Below are 17142 nucleotides of genomic sequence, written 5' to 3' on the forward strand. Positions count from 1 at the left end.
TTTCAGGCGTGGCTATATCCCTACGCTGTTTGATTTTGAATTTAACAGTTATTTTTAGGCATTTATATCCAGCGGAGGTAATCTTCCAGTATAAGATATTAATTTTGTTATGATTCCAATGCTTTCAAATCCGATCGTTATTTTCTTGCAATTGTTCTGAAAAATCTAGTAGATCAAAAACATTTTTGAAATAACATGCACTTCAAAAAACTCGAGTTTTGACCGTGTAGTTGCCTCTCCGACAAAATACCAGATAGAATGGCCCATCTAGTTGTTCAATCTCTTAATCCTTAGTGCCATCTGAAAATCATAACAATCTTAGAAATATCGCCCTCTTCATACAAAGATTGCAAAAGTAAACAAAAATAAGTGTTGAATTCTCTAGAATAAACCAAAATTCTTGCTTCCGGTATTTTAAGAAAAATAATATTTTCATCATTGGAAATACATTTTTAGTTTCAATTAGCTCTTTTTGAAAATATATAATAATAAACTGAAACAGAAGGTCAACTTTAATCGACAAAGAACAGTTTTTATTTTTATATTTTCAAGAGGGAGACAAAATTTGGAAACGCTTAAAATCCAACTAGCCTATTAATTACTAACTAAATGGCTTTGAAGAGAATAAACAAGGTTAGTATTCATACTTCTGGAAGATTATATTCTTGAATCTGACTTGAAACTAAAGTTGCATCTTTTGTTTACCCTAGAGGCTTATAGGTAGGCTTAGGCTTTTCCTTTTACATTAGTTCTGATAATGTGTGTATCTTCTTATGTTTTTCTAGGTTTAAGATCATAAAACTAAGAAAAATGGAAAAATCATTTCTGTGTTTACACTTTCCAGAGGGAAACATGTTAAAAAATCTCCATAATCTACACAAGAGTTGTACTCAGTAAAGTCTCTAAATCTTAACCAATTTTAATGCACCTTCCCCTGATGGTCCCATATATAATCCAAAGAATACCTAGGCTATACATTAAAAGTAAAAACTTAAACAATGAAATCCTTACTTTATATTAGGCTCTATGTTGTTTCTGTTCATATCATTATCATTTTTTCCCCATTAGTATCCACTTTTAAATCAGTTCAAATGATACTCTTGTAAATTAAACATCTTATTAAACATGGAGATAAATTCCAGACTAAGTAGATAGGGTAAGACACCCAGTAGTCGGCCACCTGCCTATTCTTGGACATAATCTTTTATACTATTTTAATCACTATTTACAATGAGCCATTTGTATGTCCGAGTTTAGGCAGAATTGTCACTTGTTAGTAAATTCAAAAATAGGAGGTGCTGTACAAGTGAAACTATTTGAATTAGTTACCTACTTGTTCAGAAATTCTTCAGAAATTTTTTGATACAAAAATTAAGTTTCTAGGTGGTATGATACAGTAATTAGAGTAGTTTAAATGTCAAAAAGTTTTCAAAGTGATTAAAGTGTCCGACTACTGGGTGTCTTACCCTAACCAGTTTAATTAAGGAGCTAGGCTTTGGTAAAGTTCTACCAAATCATATTATTGAGTTAGTAATAAAGTGAATACACCATTTGATGCCTTTTTTATGCTGATTATGAATATAATAATCATTTCTATTGGAAATGAATTTCAGCCCCCCTATATATACCTAACCTAACCCTGAATTGGCATATAGGCTATAGGGGGGGGGGGATATAATTCATTTCCAATAGAAATTATTATTATATTCATAATCAGCATAAAAAAATGCATCAAATGTTGTATTCACTTCAGTCCTAACTCAATAATATGATTTGGTAGAACTTTACCTAGCCTATTACCAGATTTGCATTTTCAGAACTAAAGCCAGAAAAAAAGAGACTGATAACTGAAAATTAAGGTAAAATGTTGTTTTTTCAAAATTTTGATATCTTCTTAGACTAGAGCTAAATCTTTCCAAGACATCATGGTTAATTGCCTCCTGTTTGAATTTTATTCCGTCATTCCAGCTTTTTATCAACTGCTTTTTTAGCCATATACCTTTTCAACTGCTTTTTCAACCATCTTCTTTTCAGCCATATCTAGTGTAAATTTGAAGTTCTAGGGAGGGGGGAGGACAGCTGCCCCCCTTCCATATACCATGAGCCTTCTATGTGTAACTAGCTTGAGGTAATAAAGAAATACATTATTAGGGCTAAATGATGTAAATAGGTAAAGTTCTACGCATGGGCTCCCATATGGGGGGGGGGCTCCCCCCCCCCTGGCTGAGTGATGCTGGCTTATTTTTATATTTTAGTTCTGAGATTTCTATTATATAGCATTAAAAGTGCCAATTAGACGAGGTTTGCCCCCCCTGGAATTCAGTTTATGGGCGCCCATGGTTCTACAAAATCATATTATTGAGTTAGGAATAAAGTGAATACACCATTCGATGCCTTTTTTTATGCTGGTTATGAATATAATAAGTATTTCTATTGGAAATGAATTTCAGCCCCCCCCCTATATAGGCTATACCTAACCTAACCCTGAATTGGCATATATAGGGGGGGGGCTGAAATTCATTTCCAATAGAAATGATTATTATATTCGTAATCAGCATAAAAAAAGGCATTGAATGGTGTATTCACTTTTGTCCTAACTCAATACTATGATTTTGTAGAACTTTACCTGTAAATATGTTGTTATACCTGAATAATACTTGAGTATAATTTTCACACTTAGCCTACTAAGAGGTAACAACTTTTTTTTGCATGTTTCCTTCTGGAGAGTAGAAATAGAAAAACCAATACCTCAGTGTAGGATTCAGCTTGGGTTAAGTTCTCTGGACAGTCAATGAGCAATTTCTTTGCTTGAGTGTTCATGTCTAAATTCACTCTGGCTTTTGTCAAACAGAAACAAAAACTGCTGTTTGAGTTTTTTAGAGCTTTCCATTCAGACTTTATCTCAGTTGTTATTACATCTGTATCTTCCTTAGTAAGTTGCTACCAGTTACAAGATGAAATGAAAGCCAAGAACAGGATGCAAGAGATTTCCTGCTTCTGACTTTGTTTTTGATGGACTGCCCCTTTTTAAGTATTCTTAGAGCCTCTATTACTAGTCCATGCACTGTTTCAGACTTAATGACCATCAAGCCTGATTTGTTCCTTTTAGGTTAAGTTGTTTCTTATTATCCCCCACCTTTGAGTTGAAGATACAAAGAACATGAATTGTCTTTGAACCACTCTGAACACATTAGAAGGTTTGAGCCAAAATACTTAATGCATTAATCCCAAATAAGTGAAGAGGATAAAGATTTGGATAAAAACAATACTTTCATCCATCTTGGATATTAGAAAAGTAAAAATTAGCACATGAAAGAGGGAGGGAAGGATGAAACATTGTCTCACCACTAAGTGCCTCATTCTAAACACCATCTATAAGCCACAATCATGCAGTAATTGTCTATGTGACATTCAGCCCCACAGCCATTCCTAGTTGGGCAGCAGACCCCATTGGTGCCCCACCCATTACATCATTATATCATCCCCAGGGGTGTGCTTCTTCAAGTGCTAGATTCTATAACTCCCTAGATTCTATAACAACTTTATCAACAGAGATTAGGGTTTCAGGATTTTAAAACAAAGTTTTAATCTCTATATGATCAAAGAGTTGAAATTGCAGTCAGCTTACCACCAAAACTCTCTGGTCAAAATACCAAATCATGTGGAGTAGAGTTTTCACATTTTCAGAGATAGTACTAATTTTGTCAATGACCTTACTGGAAGGAAACATAATAAAACAATTCTTACTTCAGATTTTTTTAAATGTAGTCTTCTTCTTCTTCTTCTATTTAACAGCAGGCGGGCTTTTCAGTATAACTATTTAGCCCTTTTCCTTTTGCTTCACTCTGTGGGCTACAGAGCTACTGGCTTGATTGCCTCATATTTATTAGATATATTCAGATATCTTTCACCAGATCTTTCGACTCTAGGAGTTCAAATATAAGATGATAGATGTCAATTTCTATGCTCTGTGTGCAGGTATAGTTGGCTAGGCTCTTGGCTGATAGTGGGATTTCGTGGTGTTTGAAGTATTTTAACAGTTTACAAAGCAAGGTATGTTGTGCAGACGTCAGCATATTACATTCAAATAGGCAATGGTCAATTGCTTCATTATTCATATTACAATGCCTGCAAAGAGGGGACAGGGGAATTGAACCACTTGAATTAGAAAACGTATATGAGAATGCAAGGAAATTTAGTCCATTTGTTCCAGAACGAATTCTATGATAAATTTTAGAAAGATACTTATTGGGAAAGGGGGAAAGGATAGGATTAATCTTATTAAAATTAATATCTGATAGCCTCCATCGGTAAATATCTCTAATTGGGATTGGTCTCCCACTTGACTGGTCAATATTTATAGCATTTTTTGCTATTTCATCAACCTGATGATTACCACTTATGCCAGAGTGGCTAGGAATGTACTGAAAATAAATTTTTATGCCACTTGAAGCAAGATTATCAATAATACTGAGACAATGATAAGTGTCAATGTCCAACTTATATTGAGGAGCAGAGGCCAGCAACTCAAGGCTTGATAAAGAGTCGGAATAGATGATAATATTATTCGAATTTTCAATCAAAGATTGGTTTTGGTTAAGGTGTTCTAATGCCATGATTTTGGCATTTAACTCAGCAGACATTATAGATAAATTATTAAATAATCTCTCACCCATTGCAATTTTCAGGTGAGGAAGGAAAACACCACTTGCAACCTTCTCATTCATTTTTGACCCATCAACAAATATTTGGAAGTGATTTTTATAGGTAATTGTATTGAGTTCTGCAAATTTTTTCTGAACAAAAGCAATGGGGGTTAAATCTTTATTCCATTTTGAAAATTCAGTATTTATTATGGGAGATGACCAATTCCATGGAGGGGAGTGGGGGAAAGTGGGTGCAATAGACTTTGCTGGTACAGGGAACTTCTTTTGAATATTGGCATACTCATTTGCAATACCTCTATACATGGCTGGATTTCTTCACCAATTATGTAATGTGTGTGAGCTATTTGATTCAATTTTTGTAAGATGTTTTGTCAAGAGAAAGCTATGTCTCTCCCTTTTTGTTGTTAATCCACTCTCCATAAGCAGAAACTTGGTGCGTGTGGGTTTACTAAGAAAAATTATTATACTTATTATATAATTTTGTGTTGTTTAAATTTTTTGCATCTGGGTCTTTGCACATGCAACCTAGACAATGAGCCCATAGTCAATATGGGGTCTTATATGTGATTTATAAAACTGGAGTAAGTTTTTCTGCTTACAATCCCAGGGTGTGGAAAGAAGTCTTTTTAGTATATTTTCTTTTCTATAGCATTTTTTTATTTTGTTTGAAATGTGGAGGTGGATATTGAGTTTTTAGTCAAGCATGAGACCTAGGTAATTAATATGATTATCTTCTCGAATAGTTGTTTTATTTAGAGTTAGTTTTGAATTAGCATGGTTTCGCTTCTGGTGAAATTGGATTATTTTTGACTTGGTGGGTGCAATGGGTAAATCTGAATGTTGAGAGAATTTTTCAAACTGGAAAAGTGACTTTTGCAGATTTGACTGTGCTATCTGAAAGGTGTTGCCAGATGACCATAGCACCAGATCATCAGCATATTGTAGATTCGTGTGGGGTAGGTTCATGTCCCAGAGATTTAGGGCAAATAGGAGGCAACTGAGGACTGCTCCCTGAGGTAGGCATTTTGATATTGTCTTTTGTGGTGAAGAGGCTGAACCAACACAAACAATGAAACTTCGCACTTCTATGAAGGATTTAATAAAGGATACTAGCTTAGGAGGTACTCCAAGGTTTGCAAGTTTATTTAAAAGGATCTGGTGGTTCACATTGTCATAAGCTCCTTCAAAATCTAGGAAAGCTGCCACTAGGATGTTATTTTTTGAGAAAGATTCATTTATTGCATTTGTTAGCAACATGAAAGCATCTGTTGAGGAGTGGTATTTCCTGAATCCAGTTTGAGTGTGTGGCATCATATTATTTTTCTCAACAAACCAGAGGAGTCTGTGATAAATAATTTTCTCCATTATTTTCCCCATCACAGGTCTAATCATTATGGGCCTATAAGACTCAGGGTTATCTTTTGGTTTATTTTTCTTTAGGATTGGTAGGAGGGACGAACATTTCCATATATAGGGGAACCTAGAAGATGCCCAAGCGTGATTATAACAATTTAGCAGTTCTTGTTTGTATGAAGGTGTGAGATTTCTTTATCCATGTGAGGTGTATATTGTCATAGCTGCTGCTAGTTTTGGACCTAATATGATGTATTGCATTATTCAATTTCTGGATTGAAAATGGATTAGTTATATACTCAGATCCTGGGTGCGGCTAGTAACTCGTGTTCATAGGAATTGTGGACAGTTTTTTTTGATTATTTTATGTTTGATTATTAACAAAAAGAGTTGCAAATAGATTAGACTTTTCAATATCGTTTTCATAATGGGTATTATTATGTAAAATATAATACAGGAGTGGGTTTGTAGAAGTCTTTTTCCCACATATGTGGCTTATGACTTTATGTATAATTGGCTCATGCGTTTCCCTGGAGAGATTATTTGCAAAATTATTCCAGTATTTATATTTAGCATCTATTATAGTCCTTTTTAGATTAGATTCTGCTTGTAATTTTTTAAAATATGTAGTAGGTGTTGGTTTTTTTATGACTTCTGTCCTAGCTGCCTTTTTTATCCTCCATTTATTTAGGCACTCATCTGTCCACCATGCTTTAGGAATTTGTTTAGGGAATGTTTTCTTAGATTTTGTCCTGGGGATAGCATGATTAGCTGTATTTATTAGTAAAGATGTCAATGCTTCAGCATGTGTCAAATGTTGTGTTAGAAATGCATGAACTTTGGGTGAAACTTGTAATTTCATCATTTAGCTTATTTTGGAAAATAGACCAATTTGCTTTAGTGTTGATATATTTGGAGGTATGAGATGAAGTTTCAGTAGGTTCATTAAGGGAGCAAACTATAGCAAAGTGGTCTGTACATAGACTATCAATTTTATTTATGTAATTTTTGTTAAACAAATTTAAAGACACAATTTGTAGGTCAATTGTGGACAATTTGCCACTTTTGGGGTTAAAATATGTATTCAGGTTTGGAGGGGTAGCAACAGCTAATTCATTATTATTTGAAGTCATATGCTCAATGAATTTACCAGCTTTATTTGCTGGTTTATTCCCCCACAAAAGGCTGTGGGCATTCAAATCACCACAAATAATGATATTTTTTAACATATTAGAATTATTTATATAATTAAAGAAATCCTTGGCATCTGTAGTTTGGCCATTAGGGTTATAAAAGCTTATTATGTAGGTTTTTAAATTATTCAGCCAAACACTTATACCAATTACATCAACATCATTTTCAAAATCTGGAAAATTGATGCCACAAAATTTTATATTATTATTAACTAATAAAGCTACACCTCCTCCTTTTCTCCCTGAAGATCTATCCTTTCTCGGGATAGTATATCCCAGAGACTTAATTTGTTGATTTTGGGTTAAATGAGTTTCCTGGAGGAAAGCAATATTAATGGAATTATTATTTATAAATGATATTAGTTCATTTAGCTTATTTTCTGTGAGTGATCTTACATTCCATTGGAGTATTGATAAATGTTGTGTTGTTGATTTATTCTTCATATGACTTTGTATCAATGTTCAGCTTTGTTAAAAGTAAAGCAAGATCTTTTTTTGCTTGAATGAGCATATCATCTGGGATGTAGATTTTTGCCAATTCTGCAATAATTTTTGTTTTCTGTAGTTGATGTATGTTCATGGCTTGAACTGCATTACAGTTTAGAATGAATAAGCATATATTTGGGGATTGCATTTTTGGTAGTGCACCCTGTTTGTTGGTTAAGGGATTGATTCCTGGTAGTGTTTCTGGTTTGTTTCTTCTTGGGAGGGAGGGCCAGGCTGGCCTCATCTCACCGGAAAACGAGGCTTGCTGGCTTGGTGATTCCTTCTGATAGGGATTTGAGCTAGGGGGCTTAGAAGATATTGTTTTGTAAGGGGTGCTTGTTGTATTTGTGGCATTTCACTTGGGGGTTTTTGTTGGTTTTATTACAGGCTTTATTTTGTATTGCTTTGTAGCATTTGCTTCCATCGCTGCGAATGGGTATGGGATGGCCTTTTCTGTTGATATTTTGAGTGTTAGAGCTCTTTTCTTGTATGCAGGGCATAATGATTTATTTGTAGATTCATGTGGGCCTTTGCAACTGATGCATGTAGGCTGGGTGTTCTTGCAAGTTGTCAGCTCTTTAGGATGGAAAGATTTACAAGTACTACACTCTTGGAGAATTTCATTGCATTTGTTTGTCGTGTTTCCCAGTTTGAAACACTTCTGACACTGAATAGGCTTAGGTTTGAATTCCTTGTATGGTTTGATTTTCCCAAATAGGAATAATTTTTCTGGGATATCAATTTTATCCTTTAGTGTGAATAAGAAGGATCTACTAGTTTTTAGGCCAGTAGAATTAGGTTTTCCAAGTTGGGTAACATCCTCAACTGGGATTGTGTTTCCAGCCCTATCTGAGAGGCCTTCCTTTAACTCCTGAGTAGATATCTCTGGGGGAACATTATAAACTACAATTTTTGTTGGTGATTTTTTTGGGTTCCAATTAGATGCAATAATGGGGATATTCAGAAGGGATTTAAGGTTAATTATTGTATCCTCTGATTTCTGATCTTCTACAGCTATTAGCAGAGATCCATCACGGTTTATGTTAAGAGAGAACATGGATTTTAGCAATTTAAAAATTGCAACTCTTATTGCAGTGATCATTTTTATTTCAAAGGGGGTAGTGGAAGTAGTTTTAAGATAAATTCCTAAGTTTTTGGAGGGAGGATCTTGGGCAGGGAGAGGGGAAATGCTTTTAATTGGGGAGATTTTTTTTCTTTTTTTAGAGCTTCTAGAGAGGACCTCTTGAAACCCATTATCATCATTTATGGTCGTATTAGGACCTACAGTTATCACTGTCCTATTCTCTGAATTGGAGCTATCATTAGAACTTTCAGATAATGTGCTTGACCAGCCAGGATGGGTATCTTTCACTATGGAATTTGATTTGGGATCTGGGGGGAGGTTTTTTTTGGAGGACTTCTAAACATTGCCTATTGGAAAAAGCTTTAAACACAAATATAAAACTAAAACAAGAAGGGAAAATAGATGATATCAAACCGTCTGCACTATACTATGGGGAGGATAAACACCACAGCATAGCCCTGAGGATGACTTGAGCAGGATAGGTTTGGTACAACTGCTGATTAGAAGCGATAATAATCACAAGAAAATATATTTCGATTTTCTTATAAGGTTGCTGTTGTGGTAGTCAATAAATATTCCAGGTGTTTCTACTTTATTTTGTAAATCAATGAATTTTTCATATGCCAACTCTTTTCTTCCCACTGCTTGTTGCTGTTGTATTGCTGGTTTGTAGTTAAATTTGTTTGAAGAAAATGGTCAAGCTATGGAAAATTTGTTTATTTATAAGAAAAAGTAAATGAAAGTGGAAGTGCCTGGAATATCTGTTAGCTACAATTTTTGCAGGATATTATGAAGTACAAATTGTTTTATTATCATGTTTGCTTCCAGAGAAGCTAACAATTAAATTAGTATCTTAAAAACATGTGGCTAGACTTTATCATCTTTCAGTGAGAAATTCATTCATGAACTTGAATTACCATATAATGCTATAGCTAAACATACTGTACAATAGCTGGTATTAAAGAGTAAGGAATCAAGAGTTGTTTGTAGCATATTATATTCTCCTTTGTCCATACTATTTTTTTGCAGTCCAGGTTCTGACTAGAATTGTCATAAATCTTTTAAAACATTTAGGATAAAATATTTACTAATTTTATGTATGGAAACAAGAAAGGAATTAAATAATAAATGAAAAATAAAATAAAAAAGGTAAGAAAACAAGGATTTTGTCAGCCATTGGCAAATTATAAAGATGAAGAACAAGCAAATATTTTGACAATCCTCCACAAAGTTGTCTTCAGTGCTAAAAAAAACAAACAAAAAACAAAACAATCAAACAAATCCCAACCTTCCAAAGTGATTCAAACAAGAGCAGAATAGACACCGAATAATCATCAATTGGGTGGAATAAGTATCTGTTGCATGGCAAGACTTTGCCATTCTGCAATTTTGATATTCATTAGGTATTTGGACTGGTTGTCTTAAATTAGACTGGGCGAAAATATTGATTGAGTGTTTTGAAATTAAGTTGTTATAAATTGGGCTTAAAGAAATATCTCTGGTGTCTCTATTTATAGCCAAATTTCTGTTTATATATATACTTTTATCTCAATTACCTCTTTAAAAGATTGCGATAGGCCATTTATAGTAGCTATTAAAGTTGCCTTCTCAAAAAGTACCAAATGTGTAGGATTTTCAAAGATATGTAGGGCCAAGGCTGAATCAAAGTTGTAATTTTATTTTCAAATCCCAGGGACTTATCTATTGAAATTTTGTGTTCATGCAAACTTTCACCAAGTTGTTGTTGGGTCCTACCTATGTAAAATTTTCTACATGAAGACTGTACTCTGTAGACACCACTACCCACTATAGGGTCTGTTTTATCTTTTTCTGAGTTGAAAAAATGCTCAACTTTTTGTTCAGTTTTGAAAAATTAACACAATAATGGTGCTTGTTTGTCTTTGCAAGAAGTTCTCTTTGTATTTTAAGTTCCTAGAAAAAAATTTCCTTCAAATCATGGGCCTGTCCATGGGCACTGCTTTGTCTCCTTATTTGGCAAATTTTTACATGGATTTCATAGAACAATCTGCTTTGAATAGTGTCCGCTTAAAAAACTCTCTCTGGTTTTGTTGATGATATTCTTTCTGTTTGGGAACATGAACAAGCCTCTCTAAGAGATTTTTGGGCATGTTTGAATTCTTTTGATTCAAATCTCCAATTCACAGTGGAACCAGAAGATTGAGGAAAGCTGCCTTTTTTGGATGTTTTAATTATAAAAAATATTCCTAGCCTTGAATTTTCTATATAGGGTAAATGTACCAATGATTTGACATTTTTTGTAGACAAAACAGTTTTTGTACTCCAGAAGTCATAATTTAAAGATTTCTCGTTTGAAAAGGGTTTCAGTATGTAGGAAAAACACCTAGGAATCTAATTGTTTAATGAGAAGTTCAAAGTTTTATCTGAAAAGGGTACAAAACTCTGATTTTCCGAAATTAGAGCATTTTCACCTACAAATTTGACACAACAAAAAAGCTACCTGTTTTCAATGTAAGTCAGAACCCAATTTGACATGTGTCAAAATACTTGGGGAATGCATGTGTGCAAACCTGGTCTATTCAACATGTATATTCTTCTTTCTTTGTTTTTCTTCAACTTCATCTAATGTAGGCTATAAATACTATTCAACAAGTAGAAGTAATAAAACTAAAAAAAAATGTTTCAAGTATGTAGTATTTAGTATTTACAAAATTGGTTAGTCATAAGGAATGTGATATTGTGACCTAGATAACATATATCTTCTTCTTTCTAAGTGTTCCATATATGCCACAAGAATAGCATCTCCGAACGCTATCTGAAATGGCCCACTTCCTGTCAGTTTTAATGGCCCAGCAAAGGTTATTTCATTGTTGAGAGTGTAAATATCATCAACATTTAGCCATTTCAAAGTGTGATCTGTGATTTTAATCCACTTGAAAAATTTTAGTTTGGACTCTCCTATGTCCGGAAAGCCCAGAAACCTAACAACAAAATATGGCACCTTGCTTTTTTGTCACTAAAGAAAATGGCATAGTATTTGTCAAGCTGCAGTTCAACTTCCGACCCCAATTTGAGATTTTTTTTTTTTTAGTTTCATTGATAAGTGCTAAGGAAAGGGAATTTGTGCTTCTTGACAGTAGCAGGTACCCATAAATTTGACAGGTATATTTTCATCAGTGGACCCAGGAATTTCAGCACCAATTATTTCTCATTTGTTTTACATGTTCAGTAAAGTTTCACCTATATTTTGACTGGGCCTGATGTTGTCTGTTGAAAATTTCGACAAGGTTACTACAAGATATTCCCAAAAGAAATAAATCAATTTATAGGTGCCATTATTTATGTTTGAATTTGACTAAAGGAACATTTTTAGTGCGTCTGGTATCATGGGTGTAGGCAACATATTGTTTAGGGGGGGGGGCAGTTGATAGTGTGATGTAGTTTTATCAACTGCTTTTTCCAAACCATCTGCTGTTTCAGCCATATCTGATGTAAATTTGAAGGTCTAGGGGGGGGCCCGCTGCCCCCCCTCCCTACGCCCATGCCTGGTATTTAAATACATTAAATAAGAATTTTCGACATTTGTTATCTAGCTTCTACAATACGAAATGTCTTAATATTTTAATTTGATTCTATCAAGAAAAAGCAATTAAACTTAGAATTCAGATAAAATCAGATTTGTCTGGATGCGTTTTTGCCGGTTCAAACTTTTTTTTTGCAATAAATAACACAATAACTGCGGTTTGAACACTACCTAACTGGAAAATTGTCGAGAGCTCCTTTCATGTTGAAGACAGGAAACTGACTGAATTAAATGTTCTTTTCTTATCTGGGTGTACCAGATATTGTTTCAACGTTTTCTATCATTGGAACACAAAAACAGTTTCGAGAGATGGTGCTCCAAGTCACAGCTAAGCATAGTTATTCCATATTGAAGGTAAATTTTGATAGAGGTTCCGAAATTGTGCTGTGAAATCATCGGTACTTTTACCCTATAGAAAGCCAACCCATAATGATCAATATCTATATTTCTCACCAAATCACCCTCCTTCTGTGAAAAGAGGGGTAATAATCTCTTTAGTCAACAGAGTTCTAAAAATCTGTTCAGGTAATCATGTAAATTCTGAATTAAGTTATGTCAAAGATATTCTATTCTGCAATGGCTACTTAATAAACCTTATACAAAATATCATAGATAGACAATTAAAAAAGGTAAAACAAGAAAGCAAGGAGCCTGCCCCCCTTGATTCAGTTATTCCGGCAATTGAGAACAAAACTTTCTCTGTTTTACTGTACATTTCAAAACTGAACAAAAAGTTGAACATTTTTTCAACTCAGGAAAAGATAAAACGGACCCTATACTGCATATTGATGTCTACAGAGTCCCATGTTCATGTGGAAAATTTATACATAGGTAAGACCCATCAACAACTTGGTAAACGTTTGCATGTACACAAAATTTCAATAGATAAGTCCCTGAGATTCGAAATAAAAATGCCAACTTTGATTCCGCCTTGGCCCTGCATATCTTTGAAAATCCAATACATTTGGTACTTTTTGAGGAGGCAACTTTAATATCTACTGTAAATGGCCTACCGCAATATTTTAAAGAGGTAATTGAGATCAAAAAATTTATAAACAGAAACTTGGGTATAAATAGAGACACCGGAGATATTTCTTTAAGTCCAATTTATAACAGCTTAATTTCAAAAGACTCAATCAGTGTTTTTGCCCAATCTAATCTAGGACAACTGGTCCACATACCTAATGAATGTTGAAATTGCAGAATGGCAAGGTCTTGCCAGGCAATGGATACTTATTACCTTAATTACCTTAGTTTGCACTTCAGAGCAAAATTAAGGTCCATACTGTATCTGTTGTGCTCCGGGGCAATGATGGCAAAATTTCGTCACTGTGTTAGGGTCCAGTGACATGCCATAAGAGAGGCCTGCTGGAGAGATGCAATTTAAACCCAAAGCAGCATCAGCTTCCTAGCAAGACACTCATTATGATGAAGTTGGCATCAGTCAGTAGTTGAGTGGGACCAACAGTCCCACTCATATTTCCATGGCTTGTCATTCCATTTCTTGTCAAGTCTGGACTTGAAGGATGCAGCCATGGGTGCAGTTGCTGTTTCAGCTTGAAGGCTATTCCAATCATTGACAACACGCTCGGAGAAGAAGTGTTGCCGCATTTGTGTATTGACAGAATGTTTTGACAGCTTTTGAGTGTCCTCTTGTATGGTGCTGACTTGAATGTTTGGTAAAAAGGGCGTTATTTGGTTGTGCGTTATACTTGTAGGTCAGCATCATATCACCACGGCGGCGTCTGGAGACGAGTGTTGGCAGCTGCAAGCGTTCCAGTCTCTTGTTGTATGGGAGATCTCGTAGGCCAGCTATGCACTTTGTGGCATGCCTTTGAACTCCCTCGATTAGACTGGTTACATTCTTATAGGAAGGGGAGGTGAGACATGTACCAAAATCCAAAACCCTAACTATAGCCTTATAGAGCCTTAGAAAGACTGTACAGGAGCAGCTGGTTATGGTGCATTTGAGGAGACTGAGGCTGGAATTTGCTTTTGAAATTGCTTGTTGCCAGTGGCCATGGAACTTGAATTGTTCATCTATCTGTCTTTAGTACTAAGTCAGCCAGTGAATTGGGATTTGACATGTTGCACTGGTGACAGGGGTTGTTGCTTCCAAAGTGAACGACACTGCACTTTGATGTATGGAATTCAAGTAGCCAATCTTGTGCCCATGTTTGGATTTTATGAAGGTCACACTGCAGACTTTGTTGATTTGCAGGCCTGAAGAGCTTGGTGTCATGAGCATAGAGAGTGATGTTGTTTTCTGTTCTGTACATCATATTGTTGATGTATATGAGGAATAGGGTAGGGCCCAAAAAAGTGCCTTAGGGGACTCCACTTACAACATCACATGGTTTGGAGAAAACCTTGTCGCTATTAGCTGTGAAGAGTTGAACCTGCTGAGTCCAACCAGTCAGAAAGTCTATGACCCAATCGATCACGTCCGCGGGGGTACCTGCTGCCAAAAATTTCAATCTGAGACAGTTGTATGGTACCTTGTCAAAAGCCTTGGCTAGGTCTAGTAAAATGAGGTCCACAGGGATTCATTTCTCCAGTTAATCTGTTATGATGCTGTACGTATCAAGGAGATTGGTCTCAACCGATTTTCCTGGCTGAAAACCATGCTGGTTGGAGGAAAGTATATTATTGGTATGGAGATGTGTCAGAATCTCATCATTCACAATCCACTCAAAGGTTTTTACCACTGCTGAGGTCAGACTGATGGGTCTGTAGTTTTTGGCTTTGGTGCAGTCACCTTTTTTGAGTATTGGGGTGACATGGGTCAGCTTCCAGTCTATGGGTACCTTTTTCAAGTCAAACCACAGTTGGAATATATTGCATAGTGGTTGTGCAATTTCTTTAGCAAGCTCCTTCAATAGTCTTGGGTGCAAGTTATCAGGACTGGTGGACTTGTTGACGTCTAGCCCTTCAAGTTGCTTTTGGACAACAGGGGGGAGAGTAGAATAGGTGGCATTGGGTTAAGGATGTAGTATGATGGGCTATGAGGAAGAGGGCCATCTGGTTCATTGGTGAAAGCTGATGGAAACTGCCTGTTGAGAAGTTTGGCAATGTCCTTTAAGTTGGTCACTTCCTTGCTATCATCTGTACTGAGTGCTTTTACTGACCATCTGCTATGGTCCTTACTAGATACGTACTTCCAGAACTTCTTTGGGTTATTCTTACTATCATCAGCTAGCTTGGACTCATAACTTGCATAAAGTTGTTTAGTTAGGCTTCTTAGTTTGTTTTGAGCTTTTGCAAAGTTTTGGTAGTGTTCTTCTTTCCCTCCTTTGTTGTACTTTTTCCAGTACCGTCCGCTCCTGTTTCTTTCCTTGCATATCTTGAGTGTCATGAAAGGCAGTGTTTTTTTAGGTTTGGCTTTAGTTTTACTGACGTATGCTTTTTTTTCAAGTGTAAGTAGCTTGTACTTTAGGTTAGTCCATTGTTGGTCAACGTACCCTTGAAGTAAAAGTGACCAAACTACGCCTTCCAGCTCTTTTCTGATCGCCCTGTAATCTAAATAAGTTTTCTTTATGTAATCATTTTTAATCTTACAAAATGACAGATTCACTTCTAGGATTAAATGATCACTCTTTCCTAGAGGGGGTAAGTAATTTATGTTCTGAACCTGGTCTTTATCCCTTAAGAACACTAGGTTCAGTAGAGTTGGTCTCTGGAAAAGTTGGCCTCTAGTAGCTTGTTCAACAATCTGGTAGAGATTAAGGTTGTGAAGGCACTCTGTGAATAGATTTGGGCTTCTGCTTCTGTTCGTAAGTACAGGTATATACGGGTATCCCTCTTTCCATTGGTGATTTCAATCCAATTAGTGATTGTTTCTTTCATTTACTTCTGTTTTTTTTTATTCAGTGTCTATTCAGCTCTCGTTTGATTCACTTCAGAAGTTGTTTTTTTTTTTTTTTTTTTGGGTTTTGTTTTTTTTTTTAGCACTGAAGACTTGGCGGAGGTCCTTGTCGAAATATTTGCTTGTTCTTCATCTTTATATTTTGCCACTGGCTGACAAAATTCCTCGTCATCTCACCTTTTTGATTTTATTTTCATTTATTATCTCCTTTCCTTTCTTGTTTTCATGCGTCATGTATAGCCAGTGTGGTCTTAGAATGCATTTAGTAATTTTATAAATAAAATGGGGCTAATTTGTACTTTAGTACTGGTATGAGATAGCTAAGGAACAAACATACCATTTTATACATCATTCAATCCTCTGTCTAAATCAAGTAATAATATATGTGGCAAATTCCTTTCAGAAATTTGGCAAATTCTAGAATTGCCAGATCCAGGAATTTGAAAGAACTAGGTTTTGTTTTTGGCTTGCTTGGAATTTTTGGTCAGGAAATCTCACTGCAAATTCAAAGCTTCAAAATGAGCTGTTTTTTCAATGTTAAATGCCATACTATAATACAATTAAGTAATTACCTTAAAATCACCAAAAATTGCATGTCCAGTGGGATAAGGTGGTGGTGAGCTTCCTGTGGAACATCTTGCTGGTGGTGTGGCATGACTAAGGTTTGGCATCCCAGGTTAGCCTACACTGCATTGGAACATTCAGTCCTGGTCAACTCCTTTTCATTCAAATAATGGTCTGTTTCATTCAACCACTACATAGGAGTAAGCACGCAAGATAAAAGTTGTGTTGGATTGTAATATTGGCTTTTTTTCAAAGGCTCAAGTGTGCCATTTTGTTCTCAATCTGACAACACTTTATAAAGAGAATCACTGGAGGAGAGCAGCTTCTCTAAAGGAACATTATAAACAAAAGGAGTTGTTCAGTTTGAT

General features: G+C 35.4%; 1 protein-coding gene across 1 annotated transcript in view; it reads left to right on the forward strand.

Moving 5' to 3' along the window:
* Positions 1 to 340: 340 nt before the first annotated feature.
* Positions 341 to 17142, forward strand: part of eff (ubiquitin-conjugating enzyme E2 eff) — a 35097-nt gene continuing 18295 nt past the window's right edge. The window contains exon 1 of the mRNA XM_089089662.1: positions 341 to 633. Within this exon, the coding sequence (XP_088945788.1) occupies positions 610 to 633 (24 nt within the window). The 5' untranslated portion in view covers positions 341 to 609. The remainder of the gene's footprint in view (positions 634 to 17142) is intronic.

The sequence above is a fragment of the Artemia sp. Qi Xiang Cuo genome, chromosome 5 (assembly GCF_049724085.1).
Source record: "Artemia sp. Qi Xiang Cuo chromosome 5, ASM4972408v1, whole genome shotgun sequence".
NCBI classification, from domain to species: domain Eukaryota; kingdom Metazoa; phylum Arthropoda; class Branchiopoda; order Anostraca; family Artemiidae; genus Artemia; species Artemia sp. Qi Xiang Cuo.